The sequence below is a fragment of the Phascolarctos cinereus genome, unplaced genomic scaffold (assembly GCF_003287225.1).
Source record: "Phascolarctos cinereus isolate Bilbo 61053 unplaced genomic scaffold, phaCin_HiC Scaffold_3;HRSCAF=262, whole genome shotgun sequence".
Lineage (NCBI taxonomy): Eukaryota > Metazoa > Chordata > Mammalia > Diprotodontia > Phascolarctidae > Phascolarctos > Phascolarctos cinereus.
Genome location: NW_027555736.1, coordinates 227,488,758 through 227,515,956, shown reverse-complemented (window position 1 = coordinate 227,515,956; position 27,199 = coordinate 227,488,758). Strand labels below are relative to the sequence as shown.

At 41.0% G+C, this 27,199-nt stretch overlaps 1 protein-coding gene across 1 annotated transcript; it reads right to left on the bottom strand.

Moving 5' to 3' along the window:
• Positions 1 to 3,955: 3,955 nt before the first annotated feature.
• Positions 3,956 to 13,668, bottom strand: PROX2 (prospero homeobox 2). Its single transcript, XM_020986287.2, has 4 exons — positions 12,072 to 13,668; positions 8,239 to 8,346; positions 5,960 to 6,154; positions 3,956 to 4,309 (listed from the first exon to the last, which is right to left on the bottom strand). The coding sequence occupies exons 1-4, from the start codon at positions 13,392 to 13,394 to the stop codon at positions 4,124 to 4,126; spliced, it is 1,812 nt and encodes a 603-aa protein (XP_020841946.1). The 5' UTR covers positions 13,395 to 13,668; the 3' UTR covers positions 3,956 to 4,123.
• Between the last annotated feature and the right edge of the window lie 13,531 nt (positions 13,669 to 27,199).

The following is a 27,199-nucleotide window of genomic DNA, read 5'->3' as shown; positions in this document are numbered from 1 at the left end:
CATCAAGAAAGACAAGTGTCTGCCCTTTTTGTATATGACTACCTGGGCTCTGATCACTCCAAAGATCTGTGGATTTCAGAAGCAGCTGCATCTTGGTTTTGTTTTTTGTTTTTGTTTTTGTTTTTAGGCAATTGGGGTTAAGTGACTTGCCCAGGGTCACACAGCTAGTAAGTGTCAAGTGTTTGGTCTGAGGCCAGATTTGAACTCAGGTCCTCCTGATTTCAAGGCCGGTGCTCTATCCACTGCACCACCTAGCTGCCCCTAGCAGCTGCAACTTGGGCCACGTTTATTGTCAAACTGAAAATATTCTTTCTAGGAATCATATTTGGTTTGCTTTAACACCCAGAAGTAATACGCATACAGTATGTCTAAGCACTTGACTATAGTTGGTGCTGGTGTCCTTGTGCTGCCACATGTGCAGTTTACATCAAGGATCTGTGATAACTGGGAGTTCCTGCACTAATCCAGATCGTGGCCTGTCTGTGATTTAACTGATAAGTCTTCGGGCTGTGGCTCTGCAGGCTTCAGTGACTTGCCCCTGATCACACAGATTATCAGTGTCACATGCAGGATTTTAACTGAGGATGCTCGACTCCAGTATTATATCTACTCAGCCACGCACAGATCTCTAAGACAGACATTATCAGAGCCCCCTCCTCCTCCTCCTAATGACTATTCTGAAAAACCTGAAACATTTTAAGCTATTGTCTTGTCTGGATCGGTCAACAAATGTCTGGTCACATTGCCACAAACCTAGGTATTTTAACCGAAGTGTCAATTCCTGAAGCAATAATCAACCACCGTTAACACCCTTTTGACCAACAGGTGTCATAACTTCACCTTCATTCTGGGGTGGAAATGTGTTATTGATTTTAGCCTAATTATTAGGGGCAAGTTTCCCCCTCTTTTTTCTCCCAACTCTTCCTATTATTGTATGCCTTTCTCCTTAACTTGTACTGTTTTTTCACTCTGCATTGTGTGAATTCTATACATTTACTCAGAGTTTTAAAACATCGGTCAAGGTAGATTTCTGCTTTTCTGAATTCGGTCTGGCTTTGGGGGTAAAGAGGCAGGGATAGGCAACAAACCAAGGTTATGAGGATCAGAAATTGGTAAGGCTGTCATTGGGAATGTTGGTATTGAAATATATTCTTATAGACAATTAAACACAAAATTCTGAAAAGCAACACAACTTGAATGTTAAATTCAACAGACATTATTAAGGTTTAGTTTCACCTAAATAGGTAGACAATTAGCCACGAAATTATGTGAAGGTTCTTCTACATAATAAGGTGCGGAAGTGGCCCTGGGTTCTCAGAAGCTATAGTAGCAGAGTACAAGCCCTTGCAGATCCTACCCAGCTGGAAAGACTTCATCTGGGGGCTCTGGGGTGTGGCCCTCTAGGTCCTCAAGTGCAGCCCTCTGACTGAATCCGATCTTCGCAGAACAAATCCCCTTAATAAAAGGATTTGTTCTGTAAAACTTGGATTCAGTCAAAAAAAGCTTGCACCCAAGGACCTAGAAAGCCACATGTGGCCTCCAGGCCATTCCCCACCCTTGGATTAGATCATCTGAAGACCCATCTAACCAAGTTTAGAGACATTCATCATCAAGATGCCTGCAAGGTATTGAATTTTTTGACTCTACCAAAGCTTTTAAGTTACGGAAAGGGTGTGATTTACATCTGTAAAAGTACACTAAGGAAATCACAGATTTTTGAAGTATTAGAGCAGTAGAAAAGGCTCCAAGAAGCCAGCCTCTTTGTGATTTTTGCCAGTACAAACCTAGAAATCCATGAACACTTTTTTTTTTTAATGGAGAAGGTCCTAATTGGTTCCTGGGGCTTTGTTAATGGGAGTATGCACATTGTCATCTCAACATTTTATGTTTTGCCCTTCCTCACTCGAATGGAAAGTGAAGAGTTCTAATAACTCAGGATCAAAGGAGTTGGTTGTCCGTCCCTCACTGTATAGGCCATGTTTGCAGTTATATATGCTGTTAGGAAACAAGTCTATAAATATTCATTGTAATAAACTTTTTCCTGCATGGACCATCATTTAACTGCCTGCTTTTAACTAATAGGCATTAAATCAGAATAAACAGCACCAGTGAGACCATGGAATGCTATTGAAGGAATAAACAAATGTAAAATGTTTGAGGAGAGTATGTATGTGTGAATATGTCCAATTTAACAGAAAATAGCTGCCTATTACATCTTAATGGAAAGAATGAGCAGTTCGTTAGAAGTTATTTGGGTTGCTAGAAGAACATAACCTGCTCAGTTCACACTCAATAAGTGTTCCCAACAGAGAAAGTTATAATGGCAGAAAAAAGGAAAATGCAATAAAATTGAATTCTTCTGTTGGCCTAGTAGATGTGTTTATACATTCTTCTTTTCTTAGCTCTGTGGTTAGGGAATACTTCCTGAAAGGACTGTGGGGTGCAGAAATGGTTTCAATTTTGATTTGTATACATCATCTAATTGAATCATCTCAGAGACAAGGTTTACTGCCTGAAAGGTAGTTTTGTTTTAGTCTTTAATGTTAATGAATTTCAGGTTTGAGACTCAAAACAGGACCTCTCTAGATGCGATAGTCATGTGAACTTGTAATCATTTCCTATGAGTGACTTTGTAATGTAAGTTGTCAGTAGATACTGTGTTTAGTTGCTCCGTTTACATAATATGGAATGATTGACTATGCTCAGTGACACTGGGTTTTGCTTGTTTTAAAACTGTTCAATTTAGAATGTTTTTTATAAAGGTGTTATAACTGGAAAAAGGCAAAGGAGATTTGAATGCAGTTGGATTAGCCTGGCACTTGGGGAAGTTTTTTCTAAACCAAAACATAACTTTGAAAGACTTTTTAGAAGTCTACCTCTACACTTGAGTTTTTACTTAAAAGAAACCTAAGTTCTTTATATTTGAGAAACCCCGCAAATATTTAAACAGGCCTCAATAAAAATTTTCATTTCACCTGCTACGATGATTCCAGAAGCAGCAGCAAAGTGTGGCAGCCTATAGAGGTGGGGTGGAATGTGTGTGGAGAAATAGTAAAGTCCCAGGCCTCCCCTAAGTAGAATTACAAACCTCAAACTGCGTGACAAACCTATGCTGCTTTGTGTAAAGATTAGCTTTGCAAAGGAGGAGTCAGCCATTTGCAGGGGGCCAGAATGTCGATTTCATAAATTCTTCAATCTGTGCTGAAGATAGGCAGTAGACAGTTATGTCACTGAGCAGTGGTGAAGGTTCCACTGCCATTGGCAAACCTGCACTAACTGCTGAAACCCTAGAATGAATGACTTCTCGTGTGGCTCAGACTTCCCACCGGATGTAACCAGTCAGTATGTTACAGTAGCCTTTGAGCTCTGGTTTTCTCTTCTTTATTGCAGAGGTGGTCCCGAGAATGCCGTAGCACACGGCCTGCAGTGCCGCCAAGCTCCTGAGATCTTTGGTGAAACCTTGTTTGCAGCAGGGAATTGCTATCACCAAAAGTTACCTCTCTGGGCCTCAGCTGCAGAGGATCGCTAGAGACTTTTGATAGCCCCTGGCCGATTGGCTGCTTTTAAGGTCTGTGACACTGTAAAAGCTCCTTAAGTTCCTGCAGCAAGTTGACCTGAAGCACTATGTAAGTGTGTCCTGGATCCCTCAGCTAAAGCGCTAGGTACTAAGCCACTTGTGGGGCCTTAGCCATTGCTGGATATCACAGACTTATTACTATGTGATATGTATCCCAAAGAGGTGGGATACTTATGGAATATATCCATCGTGGACAACCTAGAAATTCAGTGCCTAGCCAAGAGGGCTGGGTGTAATCCTGTGGAAGCCTTACTAAGTTCCAAATATCACATGTATGATAATCCTATATAACACGTGTGAAGCTAACCAGTTGCACTTAACTGATGTAATTTCATAGTATTAAATCTTTTGAGACTCAAGGGAGAGAATACTGACAGAGAAATGGTAATTGTCCTATTAATTTTTTTTTGCTTTTCCATATGAGTAAAGCTATATTTTTTGCCCTTTAATACAAATGCATGTTAAAGCCCAGGCCAGTATCTCTCTGGCACATTATTCCACATTTCTTGTCATGAAAAAGGACAGCTCTCTTGCTCTAGTAGACTCTTAATTCTGAAATAGCTCCTGTGGACAGCTGGAAGATTTGAATATCTCAGGAATGTCACTGTCCAGTTTTGAAATGATTTTATAAATGGGTTTCTTCCAGGAGGGCTCTGAGTCTTTCCCTGCTGTGACAGCATTGAAGAACTCCTGCAGTGTCAGGCTGGCAATTTCCAGGAACTGGTCTGGGACCTGCCAAGGCAAAGAAATGAACAAATGGCAAGGCCACCACACACATTACACAGTGTACATTCCATGGTGAGTTTTGGGCTGGGCATCCCTGGCCTACTGAAGAAGGAACCTAGGAACTGAGATCCTCCCTGACTTTTGTGGCAATAAGGTCCAGGATCAACTTCAAAAGGCACCAAAGAACAAATACAAATGAGATGGTGGCAACAGCAAGAATCTTCCCTGTGAGCACACAAGGAACGTTCCAGGTTACCAAATTTGTAAATCACCTACAGGTGGGCTAGCATTTTAGTAAGCAAGCGTGATACCTCGTTGTTACATAAAAATCTATGGTTCATACCCCATGGCTTTTTTTCATTGTTATAAACTTGACATAAAGAATATATCTAAGTAATGGTACCTTTGCTCATACCCAGGCACTCCCTGCTTCCCTTCCAGGCTCACTTGACTATTTCAGAATTCTTTGGTCCCAGTGCCAACTGTGAAGCAAGCCCAGAAATCTGGCCAGACTATAGAGAGTGGACCCAAATTCCTAGAATATCACCATAAATGAGCAGGCCCCATCTATTAATTCTGGGCTGGGTTTCATCGGTCTCTGCATGTCAGATTGTTGTCTCAAAGTTTAGAGATGTGGCATTAACTATTTCACATAGTTATTCCTTTGTTTTTAAGCAAACCTGAATAAATCAAGTAAGCATCTGAAACAGCTTTGCTACTTCATGTGCCAGCCAAAAGAGACGTCTTAGGAATCAAGTTGAAATAATCTGGAAGCAACCAGAATTTAAGAGAATCTATGAAGCATTGAGGGTAGAGAGCTCCCCAGGCAGTTCTGTATGGCCTTGTGGGATTTACTTTACTTCTCTGGGACTGTTTTCTTGTCCGTAAAAATCAAAGGGCTGGATGAGATGATTCCTAAAGTCCATTCCAGCCCTGGATGACATACTCAAGACAAAAGAAGGAAATTGTAGTTCAAGTCCCTAGTTTCCAAAAATCTATTTGAAACTCCTAATTGAGCACCTTGCCAACTGAAGTCCATACCTCCCCTCCCAGAGGTAAGATGATAATCTCTTTGTAATCATGACCAAATATTGATAGATGGATGAATGAGTGAACAAATGAAATAACAATGTGGTTTTTGAAAGGGGAGAATTCATTACAGGATCAATTCTGGCTCAGAGAAAACAACATGTTAGTCTAATCATGAGTTGTCTGTCAATGGTAGATAAGTAGATAAGAGATTTGTCTGTTTCTTTGTGCAGAAACATCAGCCAAACAGAGGTAATCTATACACCTATATTGGCAGCTTTACCACTAAGGTATGCTACAGAGAGTGCCTTCTTCAAAAAGTTCATAAGGGATTGGGAATTTGAATGTTGCACAGATATTAAGATTAAAGTAGATTTCTCTCTCTTCCTGGACCCATGATATTTTCTAAACAAAGGCCTGAACACAGAGGGACAATGAAATGGTGGTTTGTTCCACTCAGTTCCATTCCTGGTCTTTGGCAGGAACTTCTGGGTTAATTAAGTATAGGTCATTCTTAGGAATCTTCCATTGGTCTCTTAAAGAAAGCTACATCACATTCCCTTAAACTGTCATCATCACACAGGAACTGAGTATAAGGCCTTGTGGGAAACAAATAGGTAGTGTTACCTCAAAGTCATTTCCCTTATTGTAGTGCATGTTGAGAGTCCGGAAGAGTTCTGAGTTCCTGGGAACTTTCAGCACATTCGGGTTTGTGATTCCTTCAGAGATAGCTTGTCGGGCAAATTTTTCCATCTGGATGTAATAAAACTCACGAAAATTACTGAACCACTTGATGAGCTGAGAGGTGATACAGCGATTGAACTGAAAAAAAATTTCAATTGGTCAAAAATGAAAATGCTCCCCCTATTCTCATGAGGTGCTAAAATATGGAACTATAAAGAGCCAGTTCAGAAGGATGGGGTGATGTGAATGGCTTTTTGGCTTCTCTAAAAAGCATTGCTTTTTTAAATTATTATTATTATTATTACAAGTGTCATGGTTATTTTCCATAGTCTTCATTTAGAAACAGAACAAAATCAGGGCTGTGTTACCTATTAGGAAAGAATTACTTCTTCAGCTTTCTGAGCTCCTCTTGGTTGGTGGGTTTTAGTTCCCCAAGGTGAACACTGCACCTTATGCAGTTGGGAAATAGAGATCAGCAGGAACAGTGCAGAGTTCTCATGCACATAGCTGGACTGCACGAGCACTGTCAACTCCCCCAACTCCCCCCGCCCCAGAAGAGAGTAAGACGTGGGTAATGAGTAGGGATGGCATTCAAGAAAATAGCTTGTCAGAAGCAGGGAGCTGCAAGATGAATGTGTTTGAGGATTAGTAAATCGAGGTTTGCTTCAGACACAGAATTCATAATAACCTTGGAAAACCTTTTCTATCACAGACAGGGCCAAGAACATAGGTCACTCAACAAATTCTTCTTTGATGATGACGGACAGAAATCCTATTTCCAGTAGATCAAAGCTGGGTTTCCCTTTACTCTGTCACAGTTGGCAGGCATAGATGTCTACATTAGGTCTAGGTCGGCCAACACGCACTTTGAAACGCTGAAAGTTGGGGATGGATATAAACTGCTACAGGTACCAGTCTTATTACTTCTTCTAATCAGTCTTTTCCAATGTTGTGTCTCACTGATTAGAACCTTTTTAGTGGGAATACTAGGCTCAAGGGCTTAATTTACTGGGGCATTTGAGGGCTTTGGTCCATGTGAAGGTACACGCGGACTGGGATTCCTTCCCACCTCCCAGTTAAAAGAGGAAAACTAAGCAGCAGTTTGAGGATTTGTTGATTCCACGTTCGATCAGGTGCTTCCAGAACAATAGGGCCGCTTTGTATGCTCAGACTGCTGCAAAGGCCACCTGAGGTTAAATCAGCAAAGGGTTAGGGGAGAAGAAAACTACATACCTATAGGGATTCCTCCAGGGGTGTGCTAGTAAATGATTAACAATTAGCTCTCTGGGAGGGGAAAAAGTGTGCAAGACATACTTTAAGCTTAGTCTGCATTATTAACACTTTCTTAAGTCTGGAAATCAACAAAGCAATAAATCAAGCTCTGATTTGTAACATTTGTCAATATTGAAGGTACACACGCTCACACAGAAAATTTAACAAATTTAACACTTAACTCTCAAGTGAGCATGCTCGAGCTGTCTCCAGCCTGCCTGCCCACATCCCTGCTCCGGCTGGTGGTGATTCAAGATCAGGACAGCCAGCCACTGTTAACAGATACTCAAGAGAAACAGTGATTAGTTCATTCAGATTGATAGCTCAGCCCTTACCCCTCTGGAGAGAAGATGGAAAGCCAGATATCCCCTGCTGCATCTCTCTGTGTTAAAGCTACATCTGTGACCCCACTGTGTAAACTTCCTGCATGTAGCCCTGACTGGATCAGAGCTATGTATCGATCTCTCTCTGTGCTCTTGTAACTCCGCTGTTCAAGTAAATGACTAGAACTAGAGTGGTGTGCGGTGGGAAGAGCGCTGTGCGCAGACCACAGTCCCAGTCTTGGCCCTGGCACTAGCTTATTTAGGTGATCTCCGACTTTTCCCCAAATGTGAGAGGGTTGGATCAGATCGCTAAGGTCGCTCCCACTCTTAGTAGTCTATGATCCTAAGGCCTTCAAATAAATTTTTTGAAAGCTCACTAAAACTTGTACTTATTTTTGTCTACTCTGTAACCCTTGTCTTGTCCTACGTACTCGGCCTTCGTTAAGGTCAAATATGGATTCCATTTCAATGTGTTTCTTTTACTAGCCACTTGGGGGAGCTAAAGTGCATGAAAGCAGAAGGGCTGCTTTTGTCTGCTCCTTTGCTAAGTAAAACCAGTGGAGTGAAATATTTTCAAAATTATTGATTGGTTGCATTACCCATGCAAATGAGTTGAGTTGTTTTTACCTGAACATCAGGGAAATAGGCTTTCAGGAGGCTGGAGCTTGGGTAACGAGTGAAGAAAAACATCAACTTGGCCTTCTTCAGGTGGCCAGGGTTTAGCCCCTCCTGGATTTATTCCATGGTCAAGGACAGAGAATTTTTTTTTGATGAAGGAATCAGGGTTAAATGACTTGCCCAGGGTCACACAGCTAGTAAATGTCACGTGGCTGAGGTCCAATTTGAATTCAGGTCCTCCTGACTCCAAGGCCAGAGCTCTATCCACTGTGCCACCTAGCTGCCCCAGGAGAAATAATTTTTATCAAACCTGAACTGTGAATTTTCTTGCCCTTGGTGGTTTTTATTTTCCCTGCAAATGAGTGTTCTTCTTCCTTTGCTGTCTAACTCAGAAGAGATTGAGTAATATCGTTTTTCTTTCCTGATGTTTAGCATCATATGTACAGATTTTTTAATTTTATAATTCACCTATTTTACACTTTGAAGCTTGAAATCACATAATATAACTTTATTTCATGTGTTCATCTCTGTTTAAACACAAACATACAATAGTTTCTGTGATGTTACCTCTCTAAATTCTGGAATACTCATTTGACATGAGTAAAGAAGGCAGATTGGTGGTGGGGTAAAACTTCTAATTAAGATTAAGCAAGTGGCCCCTTGCTTGATTAATGATTTTAGTTTTAGATACAGAAACCAATTTAAGACTTTTTTGTTATTATTGCTTTTAAAGAAGAAAATACAGTGTGTGTGTGTGTGTGTGTGTGTGTGTGTGTGTGTGTGAAGGTGCCAACCCATTTAAAAACCCAAGTAGAAAGTTTCCTTGCCTCTCTGAACTTCACTTTTCCTCATTTGTAAAATAATGGGGCTGGATTAGATGAATCTCTAAGACCCTTAACATTTCATGAATTTAGAAGTCTTGCATGAGCGCATGCAAAAATTAGTTCAGAAATCTGCATCACCAAAAATTAAGATCTAGATAATAGCAGTCTACCTGCTGGTATTCCAGTAGCTTGAAATTAGATATATATTCCTGATAAAGTCATTAATTTTGGCCCTTGTGTTTAAATTATACTTAATATGGAAACTTAATAGTGGTTCCAATCTAGATTTGGTAGTCAGAGGACCTGTATTCAAATTTTCCCTGCCACTTATCACTTGATCTCTGAGTCTCCAGTTTCCTCATTTGCCAAATGAGGAAGTTAAGCTACTTGAGTTTAACTAAGAGTTCTTCCAATTCCAAACCTGTGATTCTGCATTGATATCCTGTAATCATTCCAGAAGCCTAAAGGTCAGACTGGGGCGAGGTGTGGAATTAAATGTTGGCTTTGTCCTTTGGGGGGAAAAGTCTGGGAGAGTTTGAAAGCAACAAAAATGGATAATAAAGGGGTGGCTTTGGGTTAAATTCCCTACCATAAGAAGCTTTAGACCAGTAAATAATACTTTATGATAAAATTTAGCAAAAGAAAATTAGCTAAGGACAGTAGTCCTTAAATAGTCCTGAAACAGTGAAGTAGAGAAAGATCATCCTTGGCACTCATCTCATTTTAAAGTCCTCTACACCATCCCGCAGGCCTGGGTCCTACTCCTCTTCCTTGCTTCTAGTAATCCTCTTAAAGGGCTAACTGAGATGGTTTGACACCCTGCTACTCAGGTGTTTGTGTTACTCGAGTACTCTTAAAACCTGTTAAGTTTTCAGGACCCAAGAAAACGAGTTTCTAACGAGTGGCTATACTTTTTTTTGGAGGGAGGGGTTGAGGAGATGGAGGATATTTTGTAGCATTTTGTATGTATCCTTCAGAATATTACCATATCAACAACTACTTTGAATGAAGTATTGGCGTAAGGCTAGCCCTGGAAATTCCCTCTGTCTTAGTGATAAGTATGAAGCTATGAAGAAACCTGGATCCAAGGTCTCAATAGGCTAGGACAGTGGGTTCAGCTAGTCCGGCTAGATGAAATTTAATAGGGATACACGTAAGCTCAGCACTTGGGTCCAAAAAAAAAATTAGCTACCTAAGTAAAAAGGTGGGAGAGACGTCACTTGATCTCCTATAATGGAGTGCAAACTCAAGAGAAGCAATCAATGAGATGTAGCCACCAAAAAAGTCAATGTAATCTTAGATGGCATTAATAGAAGCATCCGTTCTAAGGGAGGTAATAGTCCTGCTGTGGTCTGCCCTGGTCAGGCCACACATAAAGTATTATATTAAGTTCTGGGCATCTGTTTTAGGAGAGACATTGACAAGCTAGAGCGAGCTCATCCAGAAGAGGGAAGATCAAAATGGTGAGGGGATGGAAAGTCATGCCCTAAAAGGAATGGAAGGAACTGGGAATGTTTGGACTGAAGAAGGCATGTATTTGAACAATTGTTACTGACTAGGAAGAGAGGTTATACTTGTTTTTCTTCACCCCAGGAGGTCGATGTAGGAGAGAGGCAGAGTTCAACCAATCTGAGGAAATACTTTTTTTTTTTTTAAAAACCATTAGAGTTGCTCCACAGTTTGACTCAGGAGGGGGAGGTTACTCACCACCAGTGTTCTTCAAACTAAGACTTCCAGAAATACTGCTGACATGCCCAGATAAAGGTTGGATTGGTTGGCCACTGACATCCCTTCCCGTCTTTCTTGCATTCTCATCATGGCAGCATGAAACAGAATTTTCTAGGTCTGTAATTTTATTCAGCGCCATGTTAGGGTAGACGTCTTTGGATCCTTCTCAGATCATTTTGGCAACACCTCCTCTCCTCCATTAATGGACTTCTGCAGGTATTCTAGACAGAAAGCTGGTCTTTTAGACTTGGGTTGCCCTTTAGGCTATCCTCATCATCTAATTTGGTCTGTAACATTGTCTTGGGGAGAGAATATTCCACAATTTGAAGTTCCTACCCCTATCCGAGAAGACCCCTGTTTTCATCAGATGATCCCTCAGTCTGAGAGATTCTTAACTAGATGGTTGTTATTACTTGCTTGTATGACATCTATGGACAACAGGGTTAGATAGATATAGATTTTTTAAACTGGAAGGGACCTTAGTTATACTACTATTGCCTGCAAAGCAGCAAAGGGGCAGGCTTTGGATTGCCAAAGCCAGAAAAAGATACAAATTTGAAACACATAATGGTATAGAATTTAGGTATTCCTTTTATCTAGGACCAACACCCAAGTAAGTCATCCCAACCATCCATGCAAGGCTATTGCATATATAAATATAATCAGATTCAACCATGTGTAAAATTTGCCTAAGTACTTGCTTATTTCCCCCATGACTGCCCTTTCCCACTCCTGACAGTATATTCTCTCTCTTGTTCCACCAGGGTCCATTTCCCATGAACTGTTGGGTACCAAAACTGTCTACATTGTATCGTGCATGATGGTTTTCCTTCTAGCACTTTTACCTTGCATGTGTTATTTACAACTTCCAAGACTGAAAGCATTGGATAAAATTATTAAGGCATTAGCTGATAAATGACCTAAAGATATTCTGTGTCCTGGTGTTAATAGAACACTTGGAGTGAGAAAATTCTTCCAAGACCCAAAGAATTTCATTTCTAATGGCAGAATTCCAGGCACCTTGACAAGAACCTTGGCAAGAAGACTTCTTGGAGTCCATTTGAAATAACACTATAGGCAATTAATTGCCAACTCTTTGCAAGGCTGGCCTTTGAATGCAATGAAAAGCTTTGGGTTGCTATAAAGACTGGCATGGAAGAAAAGGCATGAGAAAAACCATGAGAGAGAAGCCTTAGCTTTTCTCCATGTATCATGGAGGCCTCCCTCAATTGTTTATAATTTTTCAGTTTCTTGGGATATTGGCAAGCCTCAGTGACCAAAAAAGGATATATGGACAGAAGAGAAAGGAATCACATCTGTGTCAGTCTTCAGGTTCTCATGTTCCAGCTTCACTGTTGGAAGAAGAGCCAGACTCTCTACTTGGCTAGAGGTGAAAGACAGTGGGTATCGCTGCTGACCCATACCTGATGACTGCCACTTGTTAGTAGCCCAAGGTAGATCTAGAGATTGTGGGGAGGAAGTAGCTTGAGAGGAAGAGATTTGGGAAGGGCTATAACTCCAATGGCCATTTTGTCCATACCCTAACAGTTGGCTAAGAATCTGTTTTTCTTGAATGTGAGAAGTCATAGCTAAATTTACTGGAGGATCTTGGTAGGATTTCTGAGTCATTCTTGAATTGACTAGGTGCCCTAGAGAATCTGAACATTTCTTCATGGACAATGGCAAAGCACCCATGTGGGCCTCAGCTTGTGATTGTGCCATATTCTGGGAGCTTGCCATGGGAAGCTGATCTTTCCTTGAGTTCCCTGTAGCAGTAGAATATCCACTTTTTCTGTCTTGTCCTGGCACTTGGATACCATTTACCAGCTGAGTCTGGTAACCTGATGGTTTTGATAATACTTTTCTTAAGACTGAATCCACAACCTGTGACACAGCCCCAGTTAATTCTTTCTTTAATATCTCTGATAGAGTTTTCTCTTCATAAGTCATTAACCAGGGAGCCCTAGATTGGCTTTCCTCTTCAGAAATTTTGGGTTTCTCTCCTTTGGTAAAGTTCCTTTTGAGATCCTTGTACTGATCAATGCCTACAGCCCAGTGGCCATGGTTTGAGTCATTCCTGTGTTTTAGAGAGTCCTTTTTCCTTTCAGTATCTTCCTGGCTTTGAGCTAAGGCACTGTGCTCAGAAAGCTGGAAGAGTCTCTCTTGAAGATGTTTTAGCTGCTGCTGTAGCATTTGAAATTGTTCCTTAAAATGGTGACTTTCTCCCTTCCAGTTACCTCTACTGACCCCTGACCACTCTCCCCCCTGGGGATTCTGTTGCTGAGGAAGTTTTTGTTTCCTCTTATTCTCTCTGCTTTTTTCTGTGGGATGCCTGCTATCCTTTTCCCTAGAATTGTTTGAGGGCATCAGTGGGTTTGGTGAAAGAGACATGCCTTGTATAATAGTTTCTACTCTGGCCCTTTTAGCTTGTATGTGTTCATCACAAAACCAGTCAGAATCAACAAAGTTAGAAATTGTGATTTGGTCCCAGGGAATGGGTGAGTCTCGCCCACATCCTCTGGAAGATGGGCTACTTCCTTCTTCTTTCATAGATTCTCCCATATGAGAAAATGTCTGAGATTTAGAAGAAAGCAAAACAAAATTTGGATCCATCCTGATGGTTCCGCACAAGCTTATCAAGTAGCTATAATTTCACTGGAATTTAGAACCAGAGTATTTCATAAGTGGGGTTTTTTTTGATGTTTTTTTTAAACTGGGGTCTCTCTTTTCCTAAATACTCAGAGCTAATGCTTATAGGGCTATCCTCAGTAATGCACTGGTTCATTCAACAAGGGAGTTTTTTCCTATGAAGTTAGAAGAATGAGAGGGAACAGGAACAGGAGAAAAACTTTCACTCTTCAGTTCCGGGATTCTAAGAAAGACCATAACAGAAACAGATTTTCAAATTCTGCTTTGCAAAATCCTGAAATGGAAGAGAAAGAGAACATAACTTAGAGACCCCTAATACTTGCCCATCTAGATTTATGCTCAGTTTTTTCCCCAGCTGCATTTTGGGTGCTTATGGCCTGTGCTATTTTTTTTTAAAATTATGATCATTGTGTCATCTTACTAATTTTAGATGTGGTTATCTATTTTGTCTTGGCCCTACAGAGCATGCTACATTGTATATGGTCCTTCTTCAACCAGGAACCTTTTCAAAACTTGAGAATCATCAGGGGTGGGAACTTGTGGCCTCAAGGCCACATGTGGCCCTCTATGTCCTCAAGTGTGGCCCTTTGAATCGAAACTTCACAGAACAAATCCCCTGAATAAAAGGATTTGTTCTGTAAAACTTGGACTCAGTCAAAAGGCCACGCCCAAGGACCTAGAAGGCCACATGTGGCCTCAAGGCCCCAGATTCCTCACCCCTGGCTAGATAAACCAACTTCCCTCCTCCTGTCCCCCCATGTCCTTTAAAAAAAAAAACCCAATTCATATGGTTTCAAGGGCAGGTTAAAAGAAACTCCTTCTCTTTGATAACCCCCAGTCCCGTGATAGCCTTTTACATATACACTAACTAAATGGACTTCTTTTCCCCCCACTCCACACCCTTTTGGGTTAATTTTATTAATTAGAACTGCCTCTGTGCCAAGGAAATCTCAGGTCCAAGACAATGGCTTGTGTTCTAGGCAAAACCTACATTGCTCTAGTGACAGCAATATTAAAAAATCATTCATTCTTAGGGTTGGAAGAGATCTCAAAGGTTATTTAGTTCAATCTCCTACCTGAAGCTTAAATCTCCTCTGCAGTGTGCTTATCATATAATTACCTAGCCTTCACTTAAAGATCTCTGCTTATGGAGAACTCATTGCTCCCCAGAGAAGCATATTCCATTCTTGGACAGCTCTGACAGTCATGAAATGTATCCTTATATTGAGCCAAAATCTTCTTCTCACTTCTACCCCATTACTCCTAGTTCTGCCTTCTGAAGAAGGACCATATAAATCTATCTTTTCCTCTTCCCCTCTCCCACCAGAGACCCACATTCTGCCCCTGGAACTACTCTGGGTTCTGATAGGTGAGCTTTTGCCTTTATTTTGTGTAGAACCAGGCCTGTATGTCACTTCCCAGTTCTTTCTTTTTTTTTTAAATTTACTATTTAATTTTTTTCCAATTACACCTAAGTTTTTAACATTCATTTTTAAAAAATTCTGAGCTCCAAATTCTCTCTTTCCCTTCCTCCACCCTCAATGAAAAGGCAGGCAATTTGATATAGGTTATACATGTAGAGTCACGCAAAATATATTTATTTCCCTATTAGTCACATTGGGAAAAGAAACACAAACCAAACAAGAAAAATAAAATAATGAAAAATCTGCTTTCAGACTCCATCAGTTCTTTCTCTGGAGGTGAATAGTGTTTTTCATTATAAGTCCTTTGGAATTGTCTTGGATCATCATATTGCTGGGAATAGATAAGTCATTCACAGTTGATCATATAATATTGCTGTTACTGTGTATGATGTTCTCCTGGTTTTGCTCATTTCACTTTGCATCAGTTCATCCCCAGTTATTTCTAAACCAACCTCTACTCCTCCAACCCTTTATTTATTTAGCTACACTTTATGTCTTTTCTCCCATTAGAATGTAAGCTCCTTGAGGGCAGGGGCTATCTGCTTTCCTATATTTGTATCTCCAACACAGCACAATGCCTGGCATGTCGTAAGCACTTAATAAATGCTTTATCATCCATTCATTCTCCAGATCAAATATACCCAGTTCCTTTAGTTGATTCTTATGTAAGAGGGAGTATTCCATACTGCTAGCTGGACAATTACAGGGAGCCATGACTTCTGAATTGAATCAGGTTATGAACCAGATGTGAACAAGGCCTAACCATCTCTGTTGAGTCAATCAGGTGCAAACAAGGCTTAGAAATGTCTATTGAATCAATTAAAGGCATAAGCTATCAACTAACATGCCTTTGATCTATTGGGTGAAAGTTTTCACATAGGAAATATCTCATGGTTGGTTGAGGAGGGTCAGTCATGCATTTTAGGGCTGAGATAAAAACAATATGTCTTGTTCTTAATGCTGACATTTCCTTTATAATCCTACAAGCACAAGCCTTTTAATGATATTTATACTTCAATGCTTAAAGGATCTGTGATTCAGTGTGGGACCCATCTATAACTTAGTAGTTAAGTCTTAGAGAGTTTAAGAGACTTACTTCTGGTATACAACTAGTGAATGTCAAAGGTAGGATTTTAACCTAAATCCTTCTGCCTCCAGGCCCAGTACTCTATTATGCCACACATTTTCTCTAAATAATGTATTAATAATATGTCTCGAATTTTATCAGGATTGGCTATAAAGCTCATTAGGCTATAGCATTGACTTTTCTCTTTTTGAAAATTGGGATATTTGTTTAGTGTCTGAAACAATTTTGTCACTCCTAATTACTTAGTGTTATAGAAAACTGAGGTATAGGTGGTAGAGTATTTTAAGTCATCAACACTATTAAGAAAAAAAACACCAGTGAAAACGTGAGATTAGGGATCCTAAATCTGAGCTGCTAGATTGATTTGCTTTTAAATACTAGCACAATCAAGAAAAACTCATGGGATCTGTCAGCCAACAAGCATTCTAACTCTAGCCCTATGCTAAGTAATTCAAAGAAAGATTACAAGAAAGACCAAGGAACCCTGCTCTTAAGGAGCCCAATCTAACGGGGACAGTGGGGAACAACATGCAAACAACTATGTACAACAAGATATAGACAGAATAAATTGGAGATTCTCAACAGGAGGCATTGGTGGTAAGGGGAATTGGGAAAGACTTCTTGTAGAAGATGGGATTTTAGGTGGGACTTGAAGGAAGCCAGGGAGGGAAGGAGACGAAAATGAGAAGGGAAAAAATTCCAGGCATAAGAGACAGCCAGAGAGAATGCCCAGTTTGGAGACGGAGTGTTTTAATCAAGGCCAGTGGTACTGGGTCACAGACAACGTCAGGGTGTGTAAGGTGTAAGAACACTGGAAAGGCAGGAGGGTGGCATGTTATGAAGGGCTTCAAATGCTAACTAGAGGTTTTATATTTGATCCTGGAAGTGATAGGAAGCCACCTGGTATTATCTGAATAGTAGGGAAGTGTCATAGTGTGACCTGTACTTAAGGAAAATCAACAGCTGAAGGGACAATAGACTGGAGTGGGAAGATATCTGAGGCAGGGATACCAATTTGCAAATAGCACAAGTGTGAAGTAATGAAGGACTAGACCACAGTGGTGGCAGTGTCAGAGGAGAGGAGATAAACACAAGAGACAAAGGTCGAGTAACAGGACTGTCCCCCACATGTAGCATGGGAGTATTGTGTGTCTTGAAAGGAAGCAGAATAGACATCTCTAGCCTCTTCTCTTCCAGCTTCTTCAAGGAAGACTTTAATTCTTGCCAGGAGGAAAAGGGAAGTTGGGGTCAGAAGCTTAGCCACTTTGCTCTCCTCAGAGGCTAGAATTTATCTGCTCCCTTAAATATTATTAGTCTAGGGGATGTGATTTTCAGGTTCAATCTAACTCCTGGTTGCTAATTTCTTTAATTGGAGGGAGCAGGACACCAAGCTTCATATCTAAGGCTTTTCCATCTAATCCCTTTTCCATCAAAACCCAGCTCCACAATGAACACATACCCAAGAAACCCATTTATCCAAATCGATAGCAAAAAACAAAAACCAGGAAAAGCCTGTATATATGCACATTTGTATATATATACAAACACATATATGCATTTATACACATATACACACATCTGTATGTATGTGTGTACACACACACACACACACACATGCACTCACATGAGCGCACACAAGAATACTTACCAGACAAAAGAGAATGAAGAAACTCTCCCATTGGGAACAAGGTAACTGAATTCAACCGAGAGTCTTAGATCGCACCAATGAGGCCATGAGTATTATATAATTTTAGCACAGACAGGTTGAATGACCTGTGTAACCATAGTGGGACACCCCAACATGGAGCACCCCAGGAAACTGCTCATGATATAGTTCATGTGTAGGTTTACCTAATATGACAGGGAGTCCAGCTACATAGGCACTCAATATGCAATATGGTATTGTGTATGCAATCGCCATTATTTTGTTCCCTATAGAAGATGAATAAGATGAAAAGAATTCACAGGAGCCCACGGCAAATACAGAAACACAAATCACTCAAATAACTCATTAGATTCCCCTCAGAAAGTAAAGACTCTGGGGGCTCCTAAACAAATAATCCCCATTCACCTCAAATTTTCACTGGCCTAGAAACTCATGGTAATATTGGGGAAGTGATGACAAAGTTCAGATCTCCTCCCCCCAGTCCCTAAGATGACTTCAGGTCTCCAGCTGTGGAAGCTACATTGGCAGTCTTCCTTCTTCTTCAAGGAGCACACTGCTGAGGAAATCTCCTTCTAGGAGGTTCCAGTGTCCTCAAGAATGCTTGAATTTAGAATTATCCATAAGGTAACCATTAAACATGGGAAAGTTCATTCTGAGGAACTCTTAGTTCCTAACCTACACCGAGAAAAGGAAAGAAGCAAAAGAAGGCAGCCAGGAAATGGAACTCAAGTTTATTATATGTTTCTCTTGGAAGTCACCATTATTTTTTCTTTGGGGTGTAAAAAGGGAGAAATTCCCCTTCTCCCCTCATGTGATAAACTACAGCAAGAAGGGAGAGATGTGCTAGGAAAATGGTTGAGCCATTTCACAGCTCATTTTATAAACTACAGGGTAAGAGCAGCTCTTTTGGTAAGAGTTCAATGCCCTTCTTGCCTCAACTCCTACGTAGTGAAAATATCTTGGGGGGAGAAGGTCCTATGTCACCTCCTATTTAGCAAATTCCAGTGGCTCCCCATTACCTCCAGGATCAAATATAAATCTGTTTGGCTTTGATAACCTGGCCCCCTCCTACCTTTCCAGGCTTCTTACTCTTTACTCCACATACTCTTCCATCTAGTGGTACTGGTCACCAAACATCTTGGAGGCAGCCTCAGTCACTGAGACCCAATCAGAAGAATTTCCCCTGTCCTCTTAAGTTTCTGCTGGAGGTGAGGGAGAAGTACCATCACCCTTCTGCCCACAAAGAGCAGTGGCTTAATTCCATGTCATTAACCCGTTGGAAGCATGGTTTGCATCCAGTCTTCCCCATGGAAGATTGTACTTTTCATCTTATTCATCTTCTATAGGGAACAATTATTGGGCTGGTCTCCAACAGAATCACACGTACCCATCAACATTCCCCATTCCATCCCCTTTAAAGCTGTGCAAATTCTCAACCTTCCCCTTTCTGAGCTAGGTATAAATCCTTTAGGGTAATTATGATCTAACACTCACCACAGCACGTATGTAGGTAGCATTAAAAGAATCACACTTCATCTTCAGCATACTCACCAGGAAAAAATAATTTATTGATTATGTGCTCAATCAAAAACAGCTGGAGACTACTGCTCTAAGCAAAGTGCTAGAGCACATCTGTTCCCATGAGAGGCGCTCTTTACACAAAGGCCTTTGTCCTGCAACCTTATCCAGTTGATTGTGGGGATTCGTCAAACTGATCAGGATACTACAGTGATCAACCTCTCTTATACATGCCACAATCTCTTCTCCACCTTTAATCTCACAATTCCATATGTTTAGAATATTTTCCTATATTTCTACCCAATCTATCTGTACATCTATATATCTATAATCACTCCAGTATCTTGGCCAAGAAGACCCCCAAATGGGGTCATGAAGAGTCAGACATGACTGAAATGACTAAGCAAAAAACTTACCATTACTTTGGAGAGAGCACTTTTAGATGAGTGATGAGACCAGAAGCCAGAATGAGAAGTCCTTACTTCTCTCAAGTAGAAGCAATGATGAGTCATGATTTATTTGTCTTCATATCTTCCCCAGCCCCAGCACCATGCATTAGATGTAGTAGGCACTTAATGTTTGTTGAACTGAGAGCAAATCCTTGAAAATATAGGCATTCTCCAAACACTACAAATGGTATGGTACCTATAATATCCCAGAATGGGGATGGATCTTTTTATTCCTAAGAGGGGGATAAAACCATCCTGGAAACCAGTCATCTGTGTGACTATTGAACAGTAAACATAATTTTCTAACACAAAAGGTCTGAATGTACATCAGGATAGAAGGACAAATTATAGCTTTTCTCCAGTGCATATAACCACAGGGCAAGAAGGCCTTAGAATACACGAGTCTTGACATTATCAGCAAAATCCTCATCTTTGAGCATTTAAAACCAGATACAAAAACCATTTCCTTTTACTGATGTTTATTGTTGAACTGGATTGATTCCCTGCACAATGTGAAAGTGGCATCCTCAAAAACCACATTTCAACCACTAGCATAGAATGGTCAGGACTCATGAACAAGATGAAAGTCAGTATTGAGCTTCCCTTGACAGAAAACGTAAAACCCAGATGAAATGGAATGACTGACACACACGGAGTGTGTGAGACTCACTCTAAAGGGGCGATCTCCTTTTGTCTCACTTGAGGGTAAAGATATCAAACCACAGCAGCTGGGGCCTACGGAAGTTTAGACTGTGGTAGCTACAGTAGCGTCATCAAGAAAGAATTCCCAGCAAGCACTTCCCTGCAAGTGTGTAACTAAGTAGCCTACTACTAAGTAGTCTAGGAATAGGAGGAAACCATTGCCAAAGTGGTTCCAAAGTAGAAGGCCAGTATCACATGAAGTGTGAGTACCTCTAGTGACTGGAAGTTACTTGTGCTCCTGAGTGTGTGTATTTTTAAGAAACAGGAAGGATTCTTCTGGATGTTAGTTTAGAAACAAACAAAAATGACAAGATACTTTGAAGTCTTTGGATAAAAGGTACCATCTGTTGTTTTTATTATCATAATCATTTAGCAAATATTTCTTGAGCACCTGCTATGCACAGGTGCTGTACCGACCGAGTCTGTGTGGTAATCATCAATGTCATCACCGTCATCGTTTAGAGAGCAGCCCAGGTTGGTCCATAGAAGATTCAGTGATTTTGGTTTAGTGCAGTTCCTTGCTTCTTTTCATTAGCAAAGCCTTAGTTCTTTTGGCATATTTAATTCAGTGAGTTCCTATGTTACTCTAGTTCCCCAGAGACCCTGCTCCTGGCAAGTTCTATAAGCAGGTGGATGGGGCAGTGAAAGGAATGCTGGAACTAGAGTCAAAAAAATTTCAGTTGCTTTTCAGCTCTATCTGACTCTCCATGACCCCATTTGAGGTTTTCTTGGTAGAGATACTGGAGTGGTTTGCCATTTCCTTCTCCAGCTCATTTTACACATGAGGAAACTGAGGCATACAGGGTTAAATGCCTTGCCTAGGGTCATACAGTTTGTAAGTGTCTGAGGCTGGATTTAAACTCAGGAAGCTGAATCTCATTCTGACTCCAAGCTCAGCACTCTGTCCCTTGTGTCACCTAATTGCCCTTGGAGTCAAGAAGACCTAAGCTCAAGTTCAACTTCAGATACTTACTAGCTATGTGGTGGTCTTGGGCAGGTCTCTTAACTTCTGTCTGTTTCAGTTTTCTCATCTATAAAATGGTGATAATAATAGCACCTACCTCCCTGGATTGCTGTGAGCAAATGTTAACGCATCATTATTATGGCTAACTCCTGCTATGAACCTACCTAATTGAGCAGGGTAATAAGATTTAAGGGGTATAAGGTGACTGCCTTATCCCAAAGATTTCTCTCTTTCCCCCTAGATGCCACAATGAATGGGCAACCTAGAAATTTAATGGTTTAAGCATTCTGGTGTCTTAAAATGCAAATACCCTTAGGAGAAGTAAGTTTCAGGGATAGTAGCACTGAGTCATAGTGACTACTTGCTTTCAGGTTAGTACAGATCTATGAGATGCCAGGGGAGGGTGAATGAACACAGGAGTGAGAATTAGGATACTTGACTGCCACTCATTAGCTATGTGACCATTGAATCTTTCTGGACCTCACTTACAAAATTAGTGGTATATAACTAGATCATTTTTAAGGTCCTGTCCACTCTTTGATTTTCTGTCTTTGACTTTTAATTTGGTCAATTACACAATTTTGCCTATGGTCAGACTTGGCTTCTGCTTTATAAAAGGTTAGTATAAATAAACCACTCTAGCCACTATTACGCTTTTACCACTAATATGGGTAACTAAGTTATTGTGTGTGTGTGTGTGTGTGTGTGTGTGTGTGTGTGTACATACTCATATGTATGCCTATGCATCTATATGTATACATCTATATTTGTATTGGCATATTTCCTGCCAACACTAAGATTCTATTTCATTTTCAAAGTGAAGTGCCTAAGGTGCTCTATATATTACAGTTCCCGATTGATTGGAGCCCAGGGACACTACCCACTTTCCTCTCCAACGCTCTCCAGGGTCAGCACTTCACAGATACACAGACAGAAGATAATGTCTTGTGGACAACAGAAATCAGATTCCAAATGGTCCTTCCAAGTAGCTTGCCCCTTCTATTGATTTGGTCAGTAAAATGTAAACTTACTGGATGGCATGGGCCATTTCACTTTCATATTTAAGAGCAATGATAGAAATGGAAATAGTTACAGCTAGAAACCTGGCTGTATCATTGTTGTGGTAGGATTAGAAGGTCTTAGAGCAACCAAGATTCCCAGAGCCTAATTCTGAAGTTATGCAATGTGTAGTCTGCCTCTTATATAATCTCGTTCACTTCATCGGTACATCAACAGTCAGGAACTATTGGGTTTCCTCAAACTTGTCTGGGATGAGTTGCTTTGAAGGCTTTTTACAGGATCATAGAATTTATATTTAGAGTTGGAAAAGCACTTAGAGGCCACTGAGTGCCTAATGTCCTCATTTTATAGATGAGGAAACTGAGACAGAGGGGTTAAGAAACATGTCCAGGGCAACACAGCTAGTAAGTGTTTGAGATGGGATTTGCAGTCAGGTTATCCTGACCTCCAGGTCCAGTGTTCTATCCACTACACCACACTACCTTCTTAACCCCTCTGTGGAATCTCGAGTCAGAAGATAAGAATTCTAGTCTCCTCACCTATAAAATGGGAATATTACTATTTGCCCATACTCGGAATCATGCTAGCTCAAACCCCTCATTTTAAGTACCTCACAGTGTTGCTGTGAGGATACAAAAGTGCTAAGTGTAAGAAATTATTATTACTTACCCAAGAAGAAGTACTCCCAAACAATCTGTTTCCTGGTAACTTCGTGTCAAGAGGACATTTCCTCTCAAAGGTGGATAGGTAGAGAGAAGTCTTGAGGCTACAAAACTCCCCACAAATATTTGGAGAAAAATAAACTTTATCAGGAACTGCCCTCTGTTTCCCCCACAGTAAAGTCCATTCACTGTGGCTGCGATGAATTGGGATGCTACCTGCTGGTGGCTCCCAGGGTGTGGTAAGTAGGCTGAAGGGCAGGGCCCACTGATACTGTCCTGGAGCTCTCCCTCTGGCATTGAAAGCTTTTACAGAAGGCCAGGCAAGGGGGACTGTTTCAAAGCAGCCAACCAGCTGTGGGGGGCTTATGAATATGCAAATTAAGTACAGCCTAGTGCAAGTTGAGCTTTTTTCCCAGCGTGCAGCTGTGTTGCTCAGGTGCCCACAGAGCTCAGATTAACTCAGTGCAGTATAACAGCCTGAAAAAGAGGCTTTCTATTCCTTTCCCAAAACCTACAGGGACCTCTTTAGAGCAGAAAGGGATGTTAGCGGTTATCTAGTCCAATCCACTCATTTTATGGATAAAAAACTAAAGACCAAGGAAGTTAAATAGTTTGTCCCTAGTCACCCAGGTATGAAGGAGCAGGTCTGGGATTTGGAAGGAGGTTCTCTGATTCCAAATTCCACTATACCAGGCTATCTGAGAGAAATGCTGACAAGCCCATTCTATTGATTCAATGAATAGAATGTAAGTTCTTTGAAGATGTGGGTGGGCTACTTCACTTGTGTCTTTGAATTGCCAGAACCTAGCATGGGGCCTGGCATAAAGCAGCAGCTTGCTAAATGCTAGCTGACTGACTGATTGATGCCATCAAGTGGAGCTCTGGACCCTGACTGCAGAAGACCTAGGCAAATCCCCTCCAAAGTGAAGGCTCCTCTTCTCTTCCCTTCAGTGTCCTGGTTGGAGGCTTTAGAAACCTATCCCTCAGCAAAATACCTCATTTCAACTTTATGGAAAGGACCAGGTGCTATCATTTCCAGAATCCAGCTCCCTGAATGGGATAGGGTAGAGACACCAGCTGAGCACAGGAATAAGAACGAAAAAGAACCACGAGGGATTTTGAGGGGAGGCAGAATTAGAGAGAAGCCTTTTGTAATATTTGCCCCAAAAGTTTCCTCAGCTTTATCATCCTCTCCCTCTCTGACTTAAAAAGTAGAATAAGTAATGGACATTGCAAAATGACTCTGCCATTGAATCTTCCAGGGGAACATTATCTATCTGTTGACTAGAGCTTCCCTGATTGTCTCAGTTCAGAATTGGCTAGTGTTTGGTACAAGCAAAGAAAATGACTTGCCAGCGCCTGTACCTACACACACACACACACACACACACACACACACACACACACACACATGGCCCAGTTGTACCATGTGAAAGAAGAAAGGAAATTAATTTTTGGCAAAGCTTCAAAATTGAATGGGAGCCATGAAGTGTGGAGCCTATTTGTATCCCTACAAGGTCTGTGTAGGTGTGTGTTTGTGTAAGTACTAATGTGTCCATAGACCACATTTGCCACATCACAGGCTCACTTGTTTTAGGCTCATGATCAAAATCCTTACAGGAAAAAAAGTGCAAAAATCTCTTGGGCAATTAAGTAGATGTGAAACCAATATTTTGTCATTCAGTTGTTTTCAGTCATGTCCGACTCTTTGTGACCCCATTTAGGGTTTTCTTGGCAGAGACAGTGAAGTGGTTTGCCATTTCCTTGCCATTCCCAGCTCATTTTACAGATGAACTGAGGCAAATGGGGTTAAGTGACTTGCCCATGGTCAAACAGCTAGTAAGTGTCTGAGGCCAGATCTGAATTCAGGAAGATGAGTCTTCCTGACTCCAGCACTGGCACTCTGTCCACTGTACCACTTAGCTACCCTAAACCAATATTAATAACAATAAAGAGGAAAAAATGAGTGGTTTATTGGAAGGAGAATAGGAAAAAGAGACAGGAACTCTAAATTCTTAGTCTCAGCTCCACTGACTGTGTGACCTTGGGAAAGTCAGTTAATCTCACTAGGCTTGACCCCACCAGCTTAATGAGGTGGAGGGGTTACTAACTGATCTCTTGGATCTTTTCTATCCCTAATATTCTATGAGTATAATCTAGATTATTGTGACTCCTGCTTAGTGTCCTTTGGGCCTTCAGATGTGTCTGGTGCTATTGCAAGGATGCAAGGATGGTTGGTATTTATGCATTGTTCCCCCACCAGCTAAGAGTTCCTCAGGAGCCATTCTACCTATCTCCACACAATCTCATTTCTGGAAGTAGCAAGCAAGGTCATCTGGAGGACTAGACAGAGTCAGTGAATCAATTGATCTAATATCTATCAAGCACCGCAATGTGCCAGACACTGTGCTATGAGTCATATGAACTAAGGCACCAAATGAAAGACCTTCAGCCAGAAAGTCTGTATTATTAGTCAATAAACCATTCCTTCATTAATTCAATAAATATCTGCCCATTCAATAATATTTATTGGGGACCCAAAGGAACACATTTTTTTCCATGAAGAGGAAAAGGCAGATAAGAAATTGAAGATGTAAGGCTATGTTAACAGAAGTGGTTTAATGGACTGCAAAATATCCTTTCTGTGAGTTGCCCTCATCTTCCCCTTGATTTCTTGGGCACAACTTAAGCAGTTCAAATCCCACAGATGGTGACGACTCTTGAGTCATTGTAACTGGACCTCTCTGCTGGCTCTTTGCTACTTATTGCAGAACACTCAAAACATAGCATCCTTCCTTCCTTCCTCTCTGCCTTAAAAACACAAAACCAAAAGCAAACCCTGTTCTACCTTCAGCCTTTCCCCCCCCCCCACTATTTCTTTGGTGGTAACTACCATCCTTTCAGCCACCCAATTTCTAAACCTCCCCCCAGCCCAACGTTATCGATTCTATCTTTGCCTTGTTTCTCAGCTTTGTCTCTTTCTTCCCATTCCTGTCACGGCCACTCTGGATCAGGTCTTTACTACCTCCTATCTCTATTGCATTGCCTCCTTCCTCATCTTTGTATCCACAGTGCCAAGCACAGGGCCTCACACATAGTAAAGCCTTAATAAATACCAGTTGAATGAATGGATGATCTCCCTGCCTCCAGTTTCTCTCCACTCCAATTCATCCTGTGTAGCCCCACTAGCTTAATCTTTTTAAAGTATCACTTTGATCATGCTCAAAAACCTTGAATGGCTTTCCGGTTTTCAGAATAAAGGCTGAACTCCTTTAAATGGCATTCAAGAACCTCCATTGTTATTGTGTAGTTGTTCAGTCATGTCTGACTCTTCATGACCCCACCAACCACACTGTCCATGGGGTTTTCTTGGTGAAGATACTGGTTTGCCATTTCCTTCTCCAGTGAATTTTACAGATGAAGAAACTGAGGCAAACAGGGTTGAATGACTTGCCCAAAGTCACACAGCTAGTGTCTGATGCCATACTTGAACTCAGATCTTTCTGACTTCCTGAGCCCAGAGCTCTAGCCATTGAGCTATCTAGCTACCTTCTCTAGTCAAATTAGTCGACTTATTATTTCTCTTCTACACATTGGACATTGCCAAATCTGTGCCTTTTCTTACAGTTTCCCTCACTTAGAATGCCATATCTCTTCCTGTCCACTTAACTCTCCATCTTTCAATGTCAACTCAAATTTCATTGCCTTCATGCAGTATCCATTATTTACCTGAACCTTGATCACAGTTATTAATCTCCTTTTCCTTCCTTGAACAATTCTTGTTTGTATCCTCACTCAGTGCCTTGCATTATCTATTATAGTTCTCAGCTTATTTCCCCAGCTAAGACTATAAGGGCCACGAGTTGTGAACTGTCATATATTATATTTCCCACCTAGCACAACGCCATGAACATAGAAGGTATTCGATAAATGTTGATCGATATAAGCTGGAAGTGAGCAATGACCTATGGCTTTCCATAAAGTGGAAGTACCTCTGGCTTTTGAGTAGGGCTAGACTGAAAACAAGTTGATAATGAACTATAAATACTTCTAAGCTGACTCATCCAACCTGAAATCTTTTCATCTAGTAGACTCCATCATCAGCAGCAGCAGCAGGAAGCATTTCTAGAATGCAGTGCCATACTAAGTACTCTATATGTTAAGAGACATAAGCCATTTACAATCTAGTTCACTTAATTTCATGTTCATTTATTTACCAAACATTCAGGTGCCCACCACGTTCAAAGCATGTGCTGGGTATTGCTTTGGGGAATGTT

Bases quoted from the DNA above. Each gene is read 5' to 3' on its own strand.
- PROX2 (XM_020986287.2), bottom strand. From the start codon at position 13,394: ATGGATCCAAATTTTGTTTTGCTTTCTTCTAAATCTCAGACATTTTCT. The intron at 6,155-8,238 runs GTAAAAACAACT...ATTTTTTTTCAG, and splicing joins CCTATTTCCCTGATGTTCAG to TTCAATCGCTGTATCACCTC. The intron at 4,310-5,959 runs GTAACACTACCT...TTGCCTTGGCAG, and splicing joins ATAAGGGAAATGACTTTGAG to GTCCCAGACCAGTTCCTGGA.